This window comes from Gorilla gorilla, chromosome 11 (assembly GCF_029281585.2).
Source record: "Gorilla gorilla gorilla isolate KB3781 chromosome 11, NHGRI_mGorGor1-v2.1_pri, whole genome shotgun sequence".
Lineage (NCBI taxonomy): Eukaryota > Metazoa > Chordata > Mammalia > Primates > Hominidae > Gorilla > Gorilla gorilla.
Genome location: NC_073235.2, coordinates 51,460,678 through 51,475,276, shown reverse-complemented (window position 1 = coordinate 51,475,276; position 14,599 = coordinate 51,460,678). Strand labels below are relative to the sequence as shown.

Here is a 14,599-nt window from a genome sequence, read left to right as displayed (position 1 = left end):
GGGTGTGAATATTTTATTAAATGTGTTTTCAGAAGAGTAGGATGACCCCAGAATAAAGCTGTGGTTATAGTGCAAGCTCTTGGAATCACAAACAAGCAGAACTAGCTTCCTTAAGGCAACCAGTCACATTCAGCTTGCAAAGGTTATACCAGACTCTGAGCTTTACCTCAAAGAGAGAGGCCTGTAAGATTAATGGCAAGGTTAACATAACAAAGCTGCTTCATACAAGCCAGAGGTGTCCCTAAGCACTCTGAGCTGAACCACAATAGAAAAGATTAAATCAGGCTAAAAATATCAGCAACCCTGATGAAATCAACTGAAACGACTTAGAATATTCCAAGGGCAACATGCCAAGATCATATAAAACATCAATTCAATTCTCATGCCTCTGGGATTCCTAACCCAACCTTTAATTGATTCTCCCAGTGTTCTCCAAGGCCTCTTTTCCTCTATGCCAACTTGTGCATTTACATGACTATTTGAGTCCCAGAAGCTTGTCATAAAATTGGACATCCCCAATTAGCATGTTCAAACTACTTCATTCAAGAATATACCCGTGAAAAGAGCTTCACCAATTAGGTGAAGCCATCAGACCACACTGCTATCGATTTCTCATCCCAGGGCCTTATGGTTATATGATTAAAGTACATGCTTGAATTCTGGGAGTCACAACCCTTGCCCCTAGCTGAGGCTACTGCTGGAGTTTCCAAGAGGTGAAGGGTAGGCCCAGAAAAGAAAGGGAGACTTAAAGATCATAGACACTCACACACCCCACCTTTCATGCAGTAATCAGCCCAGTCCAATTTCTAGAAGACAAGACTCTAAATAGCACCCGCCTGTCTATCTAGGCCAACACACTGCTTTTTCAGTCAAGTTCCCTTTAATATTTCTATTCCACATGAATCAAACTCCCTGAATCTGCACCATCAAAGTGCTAGGGTAGGTATTAGGAAACCAGAAACAAAGATCGGGCTGTAGCCCTACATCAGCCCCACAGGGAGCTGGGACCTGCCATCTTTCATCTTTGTAGCAGAATGAGAACTATGAATCTCTGGCCACAGACCTTGTCATCCAGTTGTCTGTAGAGACTGGAGATCTCCTCATCGTACTTCTCTTTCTCCTCTGTAGAGATGCCAGCAACAACAGGAGCAATATTGTCTATGATGGGGGTGTTATCACAAGGCTCCAGGTTCTTCTGGTCCTTGGCACTGATCTGTTCATCCTCAGGCACAGCTTCTCCTGCAAAACATAGCCGAGCAGAGTTGGGGATTAAAGAAATTGAGTATGCAACCCTCCAGGAAGAGTACCAAAAATAATCAGTCCTGGTGAAAAATACACAGAAGACACAATAAAGGGCTGTAGTGTGGTTAGAGTTTGTGTTCCTTCTATTTGACAAGAAAGGTCTTAGTTAATTGGCCAAAACTAGTCTAAGAAAAAAGAGAACTATGTAAAACCTCCCCTCTCAAGATGCATCCCTGAAGTAAACTGGTTCCAAGCTACTCCAACTTGCAGAGATGCCTAAATTCTTTACATTCATTTTGCTTTAGTTGAGGAATATCCTGGGGCTTTACTAGAGTCATATTCTCTCTAGTGATTGATTAAAAAGGAAACAGACCTCTAAGGCATCCTAATTATGAATTAATTATGTCACTGTTTCATTAATAGAAACAGCCAAATAAAGAAAAACACTGGCATTGTTTGGTAGAACACTCTAAGGCTCAGATCCTCTGAATTCAAGAATCTCCGAATCTGAGGTCAGAAGACAGGGTAGCCCTGGATCCAAGACTAGAGCTGCAAAAGCTCACATTTCAATACCACTGTCTCCTCCAGGAAGCCAGAATTAATTGGCTCTGCTGGAAAGTTCAAATAGAATAACCTACTGTGATATCAGGTAGTCTTAGGAAAGAAAAGCAGCCAATCTAGACTATCTTGCAGAGATCCTACCTACAACTTCTCAGTTTGCAGAGTAGCATTTGTTGGGGCCTTCAAAGGAAGAATTGCCAAATTTGTCAATCAAATTCATAGAAATGGTACAGCTTGCAAGCTGGCCAATGGCTATCTCCAACAAGAACATCAAAGACATAAAGTGCATAAAAAGGATTCTAAGAAAACTACTGGCCCCACTGAGTCTCCCAAATATCTTCCTGGAAAGCAAAACCAAACCCAACATACTTTTCCATCACAATGTTTACTATCAACACCACAATCATCTTGCTACAGTCAGTAGCAAGAGTGTCTGCAGTATTCCAAGCCTCACCCCAGTTCCCAGCCCACAAAATCCATTTTGTAAAAATTGCCCAAGAAAACTGCCTTGAGTCAGAGAGTTTTTCAAAAATACATGATAGAAGGCAGGGCACAGTGGCTCAGGCCAAGACGGGCAGATAACTTGAGGCCAGGAATTCGAGACCAGCCTGGCTAACATGGTGAAATACCATCTCTACTAAAAATACAAAACTTAGTATTTGTACAAAAATTGGCTGGGTGTGGTGGTGCACACCTGTAATCCCAGCTATTTGGGAGGCTGAGGAACAAGAGTCGCTTGAACCCGAGAGGCGAAGGTTGCAATGAGCCGAGATCGCGCCATTGCACTCCAGCCTGGGTGCCAAGAGCGAGACTTTGTCTCAATAAATAAATAAATAAATAAAAATAAATAATAGAGTAACTGAGATTTCAATCTGTGGCTTCATTAACAATATATATCATGCTTCAAGGAACCCACCTGAACACTGTACACATTTATCTCAATATAAACAAAACACTGTGATAGTTTAGTTCTGCTGCTTATGACTCCATTATCTCGCTGAATAACCACAAAATACTACATGGGGCCTCCGTGTTAAGTAAAATTAACACCCAATGCTTTCACTTTTGTATCACAGTTCCATTTGAAGCAGCAACTTGAAGCAAAACATAGAATAAACTATTACTTTGCTGAATACAAAATTGAGCCAACCCTTTTTCCTTTTCCAACAAGACTGCTATACTTAAGCCTTTTTTCTAAAATTATTGACCTTAAACAAAACCAGAATATCAGAGTAGCCTTTGAACAGAACCTGAACCAAATCAATATTTCATTCAGTTCCAATTCCTGGCTTAAAATATCCATCAACAACCTTAGTGTGCAGACTGGATTTCATCCAATTAAAGGATCTATATTCTCTACAGTCTGCTAAATCCATGGGCTATAAAAGCAGTACCGTGTTCTTTTTTTTTTTTCTTAAACATATTAGATAGAGATAGATAGACAGACATAGATAGATAGATAGATAAATAGATAGATAGACAGACAGACAGATAGATTTTCTAATCACACAATAATTCAGGATACATTCTTAACATAAACAACTCAAGCAATGTGGAGTATACAACTAAAACTTGAAAGTCCTCCTTCACCCCTCCCTTCTAATTCTGTTCCTTCCCCAGAGAAATTCACCACTAACACTTTGGTAAATATCCTTCCTCTTCTTGGATTGTGACTGTATCTCTAATTTTTGAGCTCTAGCTTCTGAAATTTGGGAACAGGGCAATCCAGTACAGTATGAATTTAATCTTTCAGCTTACGCATGACAAAGATGAAATTCTTAGCTGTACCAGACCAGACACCAACCAGAACATGGTCATATTATCCACAGGCCAACTCACTCCAAGTAAAGAGGTAAGATACAAAAACATCTGGAAGAGACATATTCCCTGTGTTCTTTGGTTTCAAATGGCCAAAGAGGCAATGGTATCATGAGGCTAGGGTAAGCTAAGGAGCTGCCCAGTGTGTGTTTTGATTCAGCTGAGTGGGCAGGGGCCGGGGATAGACTTCTATAACCTTAGCAGCAAGTGACCTGTTCTACCCAAAGTCACAGGCCTGACTTCCCCTAAAGCTGCCCTCTTCTCCCATTAAGAAATGATAGCATCACCAAGTAGAAGTGTTGTCCCAGATGGCAGAGATCCAACAAGCTAGCCAATGCTGCTGTAAGGCACTGTGAAAGTACTCAAGGGACTCTCTCATCTCCAGTGCTATGGCAGGACGCTAAAGTCACATTGTACCTTTTAACAGGTCTCATTAATCACAAGCCCATCTCCTGCTTACCCTCTTGGTTTCCTTTCTGTAAAGGAGAAGAAATAACAATGCCTTTATCACAGGGTTGTTCTAAAGATAAATGAAGATAGTATATGTAAAAAGCACAAAAGGCAATATTGTTCAAAGTCCACCTCTTATCCCCTCCTCTCCCTGACAAATTTGCAACTTTGTAGGCTTGGCAGATAAATTATTATTTTTACTTATTCTGTGATTTGTGTTTCTGAGATCTTTACGATAATTTTATGGCTGGAGCTCAGTTCCAAAAATAAAACATGGTATAGCCATGCAAGTCCATTTCAGGTTTATTTTTATTATTACTAAAACAGTATTTGAAACCTACAGCAGACTTTGTGGTTTCTCTTGAACAATTCTCTCAATCAAAGCATTAACATGTCTCCTACAAAGCTACATCTAAACAACCAGCTCTTTTCAGTTTATATTCTAAAGGTCAGGCAGTCAGGATTATTTTTTACAGCAGCCATTTCAACGGAGAAGAACAAAGCCGCAACACGCAGGAACTAAAGCAGCCCAGCTCCTGCCCAGAGAGGAACCAAGGGCTGGTTTTCCAACACCGCTACCCTTCAAAGGACCGAGAAAATGACTTCCAGAAGCGTCCTGGTAACTACACTGTCCAGCTCACAAACACGTCTGGGGACTGTAAATTCCCAACACTAGGCAAGACCTGACACTAGGTTATCTGTCTCCATGGCAATCTCACCACGTTAATGGAGAATATTCCCTGCACTGCAGTGGACCAATTCTCTGGAGAAGCCCCCACATGGTGATTATGGAATAACTGATTCTAACAAGGAAGACAGCTGCAAACAGACCCTAGAGAAATAATGCCCTAAACTCTGATGGTGGGAGAAGGAGAAAAAGACCACCAAAGGAAGATTAGCATCTATTTTGAGTCTTCCTCTTTGCATTAAAAGCAGATTTCTCTTAGTTTAGCCCCAGAGGCTTATACCTGCTGTCTATAGGAAAAGAGCTCATAGTATTGTAAAGCATCTGAAAGGCCTCCACACACACACACACACACACACACACACACACACACACACACACACACACTGGAAACCTTCCCCTTCTTTAAATAAGCATTCTGGCATTTACTATTGTCAGATGTAATTACCTTTAAGGACTAAAAAGATTTGTGTTTACATAGGAGCATTCACTGAAGCATACCTATAAGGCTTACAGAGCATTCTAATTATAAAATAAAAACTCCCAGACGGCGTAAATAACATTTCTACAAAAAATAGAAATCCATCAACGGCAACAGATGAGAATGACACACTAATCAAAAATTCTCATTAGGGCTATTAAAATTTCTAAAATAGGTTTTTGGGTTTTTTTTAAAGAAAGAAAACCATTAGACTGCCAGTAATTCATTAAAACTTCACACATGAAATAGCAACAAGCTAGTTATCCTTTTCATAAGTTGAGTTCCTAAAGCCTCAGGAGAACACAGAAAGGTAATTGCATTCTCTCAGTAACTCCGGAGCAGAGATTTGCTGGTTACTCACAGCTTCCGCCAGAAACCACAGCAGATCTGGCAAACGAGGTGCTTTCTTTTAATACCAATTAAATAGGCCCAGTGGCAGACCTAATGGTAGGTAATTTCTATATCAAAGAAACTAAAAGGAAATCTTTAAGTTGCCAGATGGGTGAGAGCAGCTGGCTACAAGATGTCATTATATAAATGTGATGTTAAAAAAAAAATCATTCTTTTATGAGATTATTTTGCATGCAAATAGTATCTTTCACCCTCATTCCTAAAAACACTGTAAGCAGCTTAAAACATCCTCTAATCCCTTCTAGAGCGATTTTCTAATAAACTGGTCACCTGGGACTCTGCATCCTCCTTACATTCATGACCACCTGAACAGGCCACAACATTCTCTTAGTAGACAGACGGTATTTCTATTACAGAGTTTGGTTGTTTTCTCAAAAGCAAGTAGAGGGCCTAGTAAATTAGATCGCTCCAATGAAATGCTAATTTCTGAGAGTCCATTATAATCATGGATCTAAGAAGGGAGCCAGCATCTTCGAAGATTTAATGCTAAAAGAGCAAATTGTGTTCCAATTGTGGTGGTCCCAAAGTTCCACAAAGCCCCAAATCAGACTAGAGGCTACAGATTTAGCTAGTTACTGAACCATGCCTGCTGGCCTCACAGGTTTTGAACTGGATGAACAAATCTGCGTTAGAGACTGCCGATTTTTCCACACTTTCTCAGCGTGTGATGAAATCATTTCTTTGCATGACTTCAGCAGATAAGGTAAATCTATATCCACTGTTTTTTAATCTCATAGGCAATTATTCAAGAGAAGAAAATCTGCAGATACGCCAGTTTGTCAGGTCATTTCCTTGTTCTGACACCTGGATTTTCAGGTCCTCCTTTTTCTGACTTAAATCACTGTAAAAAATTATTTTTCAAGTGCAAAATTCAAAGTATCAGAAGACAGCACGTGTGAAGACTGACCTGGCAGCAACAGGAAGCCATGCATCCAGACTTCACCCCTCCCTCCCCATCCTCCTGTCAAGAGTTTTCCTGATGGATTGGGAGGAGGTTAGCATGAGCTGGAGCTGTAATTCACTCTGAATCCAACTATTTAACTCTATCTCCATATATAGGATTGTTCGAGTCTTTCCCGCACATATGAGCAACAAAGCAATAGAGCTTTAAAAAAAATTCCATTTTCTGGCAACTGCCCCACTCCATCTATCTGTTCCTTAAGCAAGCAGGCTGAACAAATCTCCGTGAGGCTAAAGAGCCAACAGAGCCTCCAGATTCGAAGAAGGACCAGCCATCGATATTGGCCCACAAGATGTCACTAGTAGATTGTGGTGAACATTTGTTGCTTTTCAGCCACTCGACACCCATTCTTATAAAATAGCACCTCAACTTCCTTTTAAGGAATTAGCCCCCTAAACTGCGTGCAGTCTTCATCAGACAATGTATCAAAGTGCCCTGCCCTTCCCCAGCCAAGGCACACCAGCAAGCACAGCATTCCCACTTCTATCCTGGGCCTCTGCTTCTCCAACATAATCACATACAGAAGGGAAAAAGCATTAATTCCAGGTGTGGCCACTTAAGAGACCTGCCTGTCTCTGCTGCCTGTATCCCTGAAGCAGCCCCAGCCTACACTTGTCGGAGCCTGTTGCCTCTGCTTTGGAGTCTGCGAATCATTCGTATCCTTCTAACACATTATCTTTTTGCTTTAGCCAGGCAGTGTCAATTCCTGTCGTTTGCAATCCAAGGATCCTAACTAGCACCCTGGGGAACGGAACCAGGCCAGTGAGTGGCTCTCCTTAGCCACATGCACATGCCTGGAGTTATCCTGCCTCCATGGCAATGTCAGAAAGGAATTAAAGCTTAGTGTAGTATATGTGATACGAGCCACAAGCCTTCTTCTGAGAATCAAGGTCCAACAGTGCCCAGAGAAGAAAACTGCTAGGCCTGCATTCTGAAGTGGCCCCTGTCTTACCTGGAGCTGCTATAAGAAAGTACCATAGACTGGGTGGCTTATAAAGAATTTATTACTTACAGTTCTGGAGGCTAGAAGTCCAAGATCAGAGTGCCAACATGATCTTGGCACTTGGTAAGGGCCCTCTTCGGGGTTTGCAGATGGCATCTCATTATAGTCTTACATAGTGGAGACCAGAGGGAAGGAAGCTCTCTCAGAACTCACAGGACACTAATGCCATTCATGAGAGTCCATCCTCAGAACCCAATCACCTCCCAAAGGCCCCACCTCCTACTATCACCACCTTAGGGGTTAAGATTTCAACATATGAATTTGGATGGGCACAAAACGTTCAATCTATAGCATGCATCAAGCTACAAAGGGTTGAAAATTGGTACAGGTGGAGGTGTGGGGGAGGGCGAGAGCAACCTCTAGGCATGTAATAGACAGTGCAGTATTTCACCAATTTTGAATGACATAAGGCAGGGCATGCCCTGTCCTGTGGCACAGTCCCAACACTGCCAGGTGGATCAAACTTACCTCTTTTCAGTTATCTCCATTATCTGCCTGCACCTGATCTGTAGTTGATTTCCTACTCCTTTGTATTGTTACTTCATTCTATGTAACAGCAAGTAGGAAAAAGCACAAGCATGTGCGCGCGCACACACACGCTTTGCTACACATACCCCTTCCTTGCTCTCCAGCAGCTGAAGTATAGCAGCCAAACTCTTAAATTATAAATACCACGCAAAGAAAGAAATCTTTTTCCCAGGAGACTGCACACAATTGACAAGGCCTCTTTAACTCGTGGAGACTGCCATGTGGAAATATCAATACCCAGGAAATGTTGAGGGGAGCTAAGTAGCCACCTTCTGTAAGTTTAGAACCAATGTGCGCGTCAAGTTTCAAAGGAAAGTTGGCAATATCCTGCCACTCTGGTTTTAGTGAAGGGCACTTCTGCTTTTTCAGTCCACATCTCAAAAGCCCAGCTCTCACGTTTACACACACCAGCCACGCCCTCATTATCACCAGCCACGCCCTCATTATCTTCTGCTCTGAAGAATTAGGACTGACACATGGGGAGACCATGGAAGGGCTTCCAGTGCCCCTTTTTTTGGCATGATATTTATTACACTCATCTAACTGGCCCTGCCCACAAATCATTCTGCTAACTTGATGAGCAGGCTGTGCAGACAGTAGAAAGAGAATGAACTTTAGAGTCAGGCCCACTCAGTTCAGATCGCAGCTTTACCAGAGACTGATCCACTTGGGGACGTTTTCAGGCCTCTCATTCATGGTCACAAGGGCTACTTGAGGATTAAATGCCCAGCCTCAGAATGTAACAAAAAGCCTGGCCTGGTCTGTTGTCCCTGTAACGTCCACTGGCACATAGCATGAGATGCAGAGTTACCGTTTGAGGTAGCTCTGCCCCCTCCATGGGACAAAGGACCTCTCCCCGCCTCCTCACTGCCCCTCACTACTCTCCTTCTCGCCTGAAACTTACATCACTAAAGTCAGTTCTCTACATTTAAGAACTTTGTCCCTAGAAAAATCACCTTTAAATACAAATGTTAGCTGGGGAGGAAAGGAGAGCTCTGTGGAATCCCTCCAATTCCCTTCTCCCACCACAACCAGTGGTGACGCGGCAGTGGGGTTGCTGGGGGCCTCTCAGACTCTCTCTGTCTTCTCTTCTTTCTCTGTAGTCCAAAGGGCCCTCACACCTACCTATGCCTTCAATTACTACCAAAAGACTGATGACTCCAACTTAAGCAGATCCTCTGAGCTCCAGACCCTCAGACCTAACTTCTTATCTGAATAATGTTCCCCTGGATGTTCCACGGGGACCCTAAACTCCCTCCTCCCTCACCCCTGGTTCTCCTCCAGCATCCCCAGTCTTAGAGAATGGTCTCACCCTCCATCCAACTCGGCAAGCCAGAAAACACAGTTGTCATTGAAACCTCCCTCTCCCATAGCCAACCCCTCACCACACCCGGCTAATTTCTCCTCCTAAATATCTCTCAGGTTCATCCATTTCTCTCCCTTCCTACTACCCTCTCACTTCAATACCATCATCTCATCCCTGGAAGACCACTCCAGCTCCCAGCCTTCCTCTCCGACCTGCAGTCCACTCTCCAATATAGCCAATGGATCTTCAAAAATGCAAAGGTATGACCTGCAGCTTAACACCCTTGACCAAAATCCTGAAGACAGGAGAGCCCCGCCTATCCCTCGAGCCCATCTCAGGCCAGTGCTCCCTGCTGGCCTATGTCCTCCATTCTCGGAGCCCCCACCTCACCTCATGCCCCCTATTTTGCCTGGCTAACTGCTGCTTCTCGCAGATACTAATCTCTATATTGCATATTCAAGGAACCCTTCACTGGCTTCTCAGTCAAGGTCAGGGCCCCCTGTTGTATAACTCTTGGCACCTGTGCTTTCCCTTCTTGGTATGCAGCGCGGACTACCATCATACATTTATTGGTGAGGACTGGCATTTACCTTCCTCCCCGCTCAGACCGTCCTGAGGGCAGAGACCACATCTGACTGCCCACCCTTTAATCTACAGCACCTGCATTAAGCATATGTTTGCTTCCCATACATTTATTGGAGGTCTACTCTGTGCCACAGTATATCATCATACATTATTTTTCCCAAATTATGTAACTTAACGGCTCATGTAGGATCTCACCCAAGAGGGCACAGAAAACAGCACATTTCTTTCTCTTTTTTTTTTTTTTTTTTTTTTGAGATGGAGTTTTGCTCTTTTCGCCCAGGCTGGAGTACAATGGTGGGTTCTCGGCTCACTGCAACCTCCGCCTCCGGGGTTCAAGCGATTCTCCTGCCTCAGCCTACTGAGTAGCTGGGATTACAGGCATGCACCACCACACCTAGCTAATTTTGTATTTTTAGTAGAGACAGGGTTTCTCCATGTTGGCCGGGCGGGTCTTGAACTCCCGACCTCAGGTGATCTGCCCACCTCGGCCACCCAAAGAGCTGGGAGAAAACAGTACATTTCTAAGGAGATTCGCAAGGTGTTCGAAGAGTGACAGTTAAAATGATGTCCAAGTAAAGAGGCCAAAAACAGGACTGAGTGTCCAAAAGATGCTAACCATGATGGTGAGTCAGGCAAACAGGGCAATGGGCAGATCCCAGAGGACGGCATTTGATGAGGGATGGAGAACTGCAAGGTTAAAGTTTGGCAAGAGATGCAAAATGATGGGGGGAGAAAAGGTTCATTGCCCACCCTGTAATGTTTCTAAAGCCAGCACCCCGAATCCTTTACCAAAAGGCTTTACTGAATGTCCTGGTCACCCAACAGAGAACTGACCTGGAGGATTCCTGAAATAAAACTTCACATGGCTACTCCCCACCTTGCCAACTACTGCTCCCGACTCTCCCATTCCTGCCAAATTGCAAAGAATCATCCACCAGCCTCAGGTGCTGAATTATTCAATTATTCTACTAGCTTTCCAAACACGTGTGCTGCTAGAAAATCTTTCAAAAATAAAAGAATCATGTTATTTAGGCTACTAGGTCATTTTTGAAACCTGTCTTGAATTCTCGTTTGCCACGTAATTGTTTTTCTATTAAACAATAGCTCATTGACACCCCACCCTTACTAGCAAAAAGCAGTGGCAAACATGTAATCACAAGACAATCTGCTGCAGTTACAAACAGTCAGCATTACCTCCCGATCCTGCACAACAGCCCCCGGGCTCCTACCCTTACCCAAAGCTGAGGTACAGCTGCAGCACCTAAAATACTGAACACAGCAGCAGAGGACCTGAAGAACAACTTCCAACTATCCACCATTCCCCTACACACACACCAACCTGCCTTATTTTAGTTAAAAAGAAAAAAAAAAAGCCTTCTACCTTCTAACCTACGTCACAATGCTAAAATCACTAAAATAATCTGTCTGCACTTAGATCTGGAAACCCCTCTTAACACCTCACCCACAACCCACCCACCCACTGCATGTCAGCTCTCTGAGATATTTTCTCCCAGTAGAACAAACCAAAGAAAATGTTTTGGGGAAGAAGGAAAACGAGTCACGAACCAAGCCTTTAAGACTCCATTTTAGCACAGGGCTCCTTTGAGAGCCCTATATTTCTGGCATGAAGATGAGTTCAGTCAAAAAATGCAAGTATTTGCCAGAGGTAGACTTTTAACCCCAAACCAGTGATAAAACTCACATAGGAGAGAATGACATTTTTCATTTAAGTCAAAAGCAGTCTCTGAGCCACTATGTCTCAGGCACTTTCCTCTAACCTACAAATAGGGGTACCAGCGAGTTATTACAATATTAGATAGAGTGCATCTCATTGGAAGCAGATTAAGGCAGCCTTGCAGATAATCACTGGTCCACACTAACAATGCATGCTAGCCAAGTGATGGGATGGGGATGGTGCCTGTGTTAGGGACTAAGAAAACATCTGCTTGTTCATACAGGTTGTTGCCAGGAGGAATCAAGCTGCACCATTGCCCCAACTTTCCCAAGTGTCTCCCAGGATGCCAACGGTCCCAAGAAAAAGAAAGCACACACACGGCCAGGCACGGTGGCTCACGTCTATAATCCCAGCACTTTGGGAGGCCAAGGTGGGTGGATCACTTGAGGTCAGGAGTTCAAGACCAGCCTGGCCAACATGGTAAAACCTCATCTCTACTAAAAAAAAAAAAAAATTACAAAAATTAGCCAGGTGTGGTGGTGCATGCCTGTAATCCCAGCTACTCGGGAGGCTGAGGCAGGAGAATGGCTTGAACCCTGGAGGCAGAGGTTGCAGTGAGCCAAGATCATGCCACTGCACTCCAGCCTGAGTGACAGAGCGAGACTCTGTCTCAAAAAAAAATAAAAATAAAAAAAGCACACACTCATGCCTCACTCTTCCTCCTTACTTTTCCTTACCATTCCTCCACCTGTTTAGCTCCATCTCCAGATGCTGGATAACATTCTTCAAAGTCTTGTTTTTCTCTTTCTCTTTTTCATATTTCTTCTTCCATTCTTCTGCTGTCAGTTCTAGGTTCACAGAGACTGTATTCTTGATGGTCTTAGCTCTGGGATTAAAAACATAAGGGGACAATTCAGCTAATTATTAGCATTAGCTAAATCAATATGATTAAGCCCAAGATTCCTCATGTTAAAAGACTGGAAATAGGGAAGCAGAAGGGATCCTGTGGCTTTCACCAACCATCCTCCTAACTGGACTAACGGCACCACTAACCCTTGAGGCTTCAAGCTCATCCTTTCCTTTTCTCCTTCACATCCCACCGGTCTCTAAATCTAATGAACGTTTATTCGAATTGTCTCAGGGTTTCCTCTTTCTCTCTTCCCTCTGCCACTGTCTTAGTCTGTGTTCTCAGCCATCCTTATGGTTACAGCCTTTTTCAAATGTTCAGTACCCTCCTTTAAGCCCCCTGCATACCATCACCAGATTTACCTGCCTAAGTTGAGGTTCTTTTCAGTTCAATTAACATTTGTGAATTTGGGGTACACCAAGACAGATAGACGAGGTCTCTGTCCTCTTGGAGCCTGCAGTTTCTTATACCAATGATACACAGACAGAAATAATAGAATCAATTATTTCTCTTCCTCACCTGTGGTACCCAGAACCACCCCTGACGTATTTAACACATCAACACATGCCTCATAGGTCAGGTGGGTCCCACAGCTGAGTAAGGCTGGCCAGAGGACACTATGGCTCCCTGCTGAGCATACGCCCCCCCCCCCCCATCAGAGCCCATCGTCACCATGCGGTGAGGAGGCCCCACAGTATTCAGATCATTCTATTTTCCAAGAAAAATCAGAAACTGTTTTTTCTTTAATTTGTGTCTCCCAGTTTTAAACTATTTATAAAAACAATGTGTGGGACAAACAAACATGCCTAATGGCCACCATTTTGCCACTTCCAGTATAAGAGATGATGCGATCTCTGGGGCACATGGCCTGGGGGGTTGAGATGCCACAGGGATGTACCTGGAGAGTAACCCAAAGGGGCAACTGTGGAGAGCAAATCAGTAGCTGCACCAAGTGATATCAAAAACAAAAGCCATGACTCAGCTCAGCATGCACAGAAACGAACACCTAAGTGACCTTGTCCAATTAAAAAGGAAACTCCACTTAGGCTTACTTTTAAGAAGGTAAACCTTCATTAAAAAATATGTGATATCCTGTTTTATTTGCTATTGACTTTTTCATTTTGAACTTCCAACAGTTCTTACACCGTTATATTTGCCAGCACAATCTGATTTGTGATTCGGGTTAATTACCGTTGTCAGCAAATGACATCCTGATTTCTATTTCAGTGCAAGAAATTCAGCAGTCCTCACCAGCACTACAGATGTCATTCCAAAAATTCATTGCTAAAGCAGACAACTAAATAACCCAACTGTCAAAAGAGGAGTTTAACAACTTCAATGTAAGACTCCATTTAAGAATTAGGATAACTCTCTCTTGTTCACTGTAGCTTGAGGCTGCAATCCCTAGAAGTGCTTTGAGTCTAATTTTTCAAATAACAGCAATTTTATTACTACTTTAAAGTCTGGTCCTGTTTGACACTCTCACCTCTCCTCCTGACATCCTCAGGCGGTACTGTGGATGCTTCTCAGATGCAAGCACAAACATCACAAGCATCCATTATCAACTTAGTAAGGCAAAAAGTGAAAAATAACTCATGGCTAAAATGCTTTATGGACACTTAAGGGCACACTTCAAGGCTACTAATCTTACTTTTTAAATCACAAAGAGTCCCTTGATAACTTCACATGATACCAGAAAGAGAAAGCTAAAGCCTCTATGCTATATTCAGGCAGGTTTAGCCAGAGGCATATTTTGTGAGCAGACTCAGCAAGGTTATCACCATTGGTGTAACTGGTCCTCATTCTCAAAGTACTTTTAACAATTGCCTAGGAAATCCCCACTTCTGTAGTAATCAGCGTCCTGGAAGGAAACAGACCACCTGCTCAAATTGCATGATTTGAAGAGTGCTTAACAAAGGTTTGGAAAGGTGTTGGGAAATAACAAGGGTTAATGTGGTACCCACATTAGGGATTGGGGAGCCATTA

At 43.2% G+C, this 14,599-nt stretch overlaps 1 protein-coding gene and 1 long non-coding RNA gene across 2 annotated transcripts in view; one reads left to right on the top strand and one right to left on the bottom strand.

Annotated features, from left to right (window-relative positions):
- Nucleotides 1-14,599, bottom strand: part of KIF5C (kinesin family member 5C) — a 151,415-nt gene that overhangs the window by 52,232 nt on the left and 84,584 nt on the right. Inside the window, exons 11-12 of the mRNA XM_031008573.2 lie at nt 12,444-12,592; nt 1,064-1,239 (exon numbers count right to left, since the gene is read on the bottom strand). Of these exons, the coding sequence (XP_030864433.1) occupies nt 1,064-1,239; nt 12,444-12,592 (325 nt within the window). The remainder of the gene's footprint in view (nt 1-1,063; nt 1,240-12,443; nt 12,593-14,599) is intronic.
- LOC129532075 (uncharacterized) lies at nt 3,597-12,088 on the top strand. Its single transcript, XR_010129580.1, has 3 exons — nt 3,597-3,655; nt 9,563-9,706; nt 11,990-12,088. It is a non-coding gene; the product is annotated as an uncharacterized lncRNA (long non-coding RNA).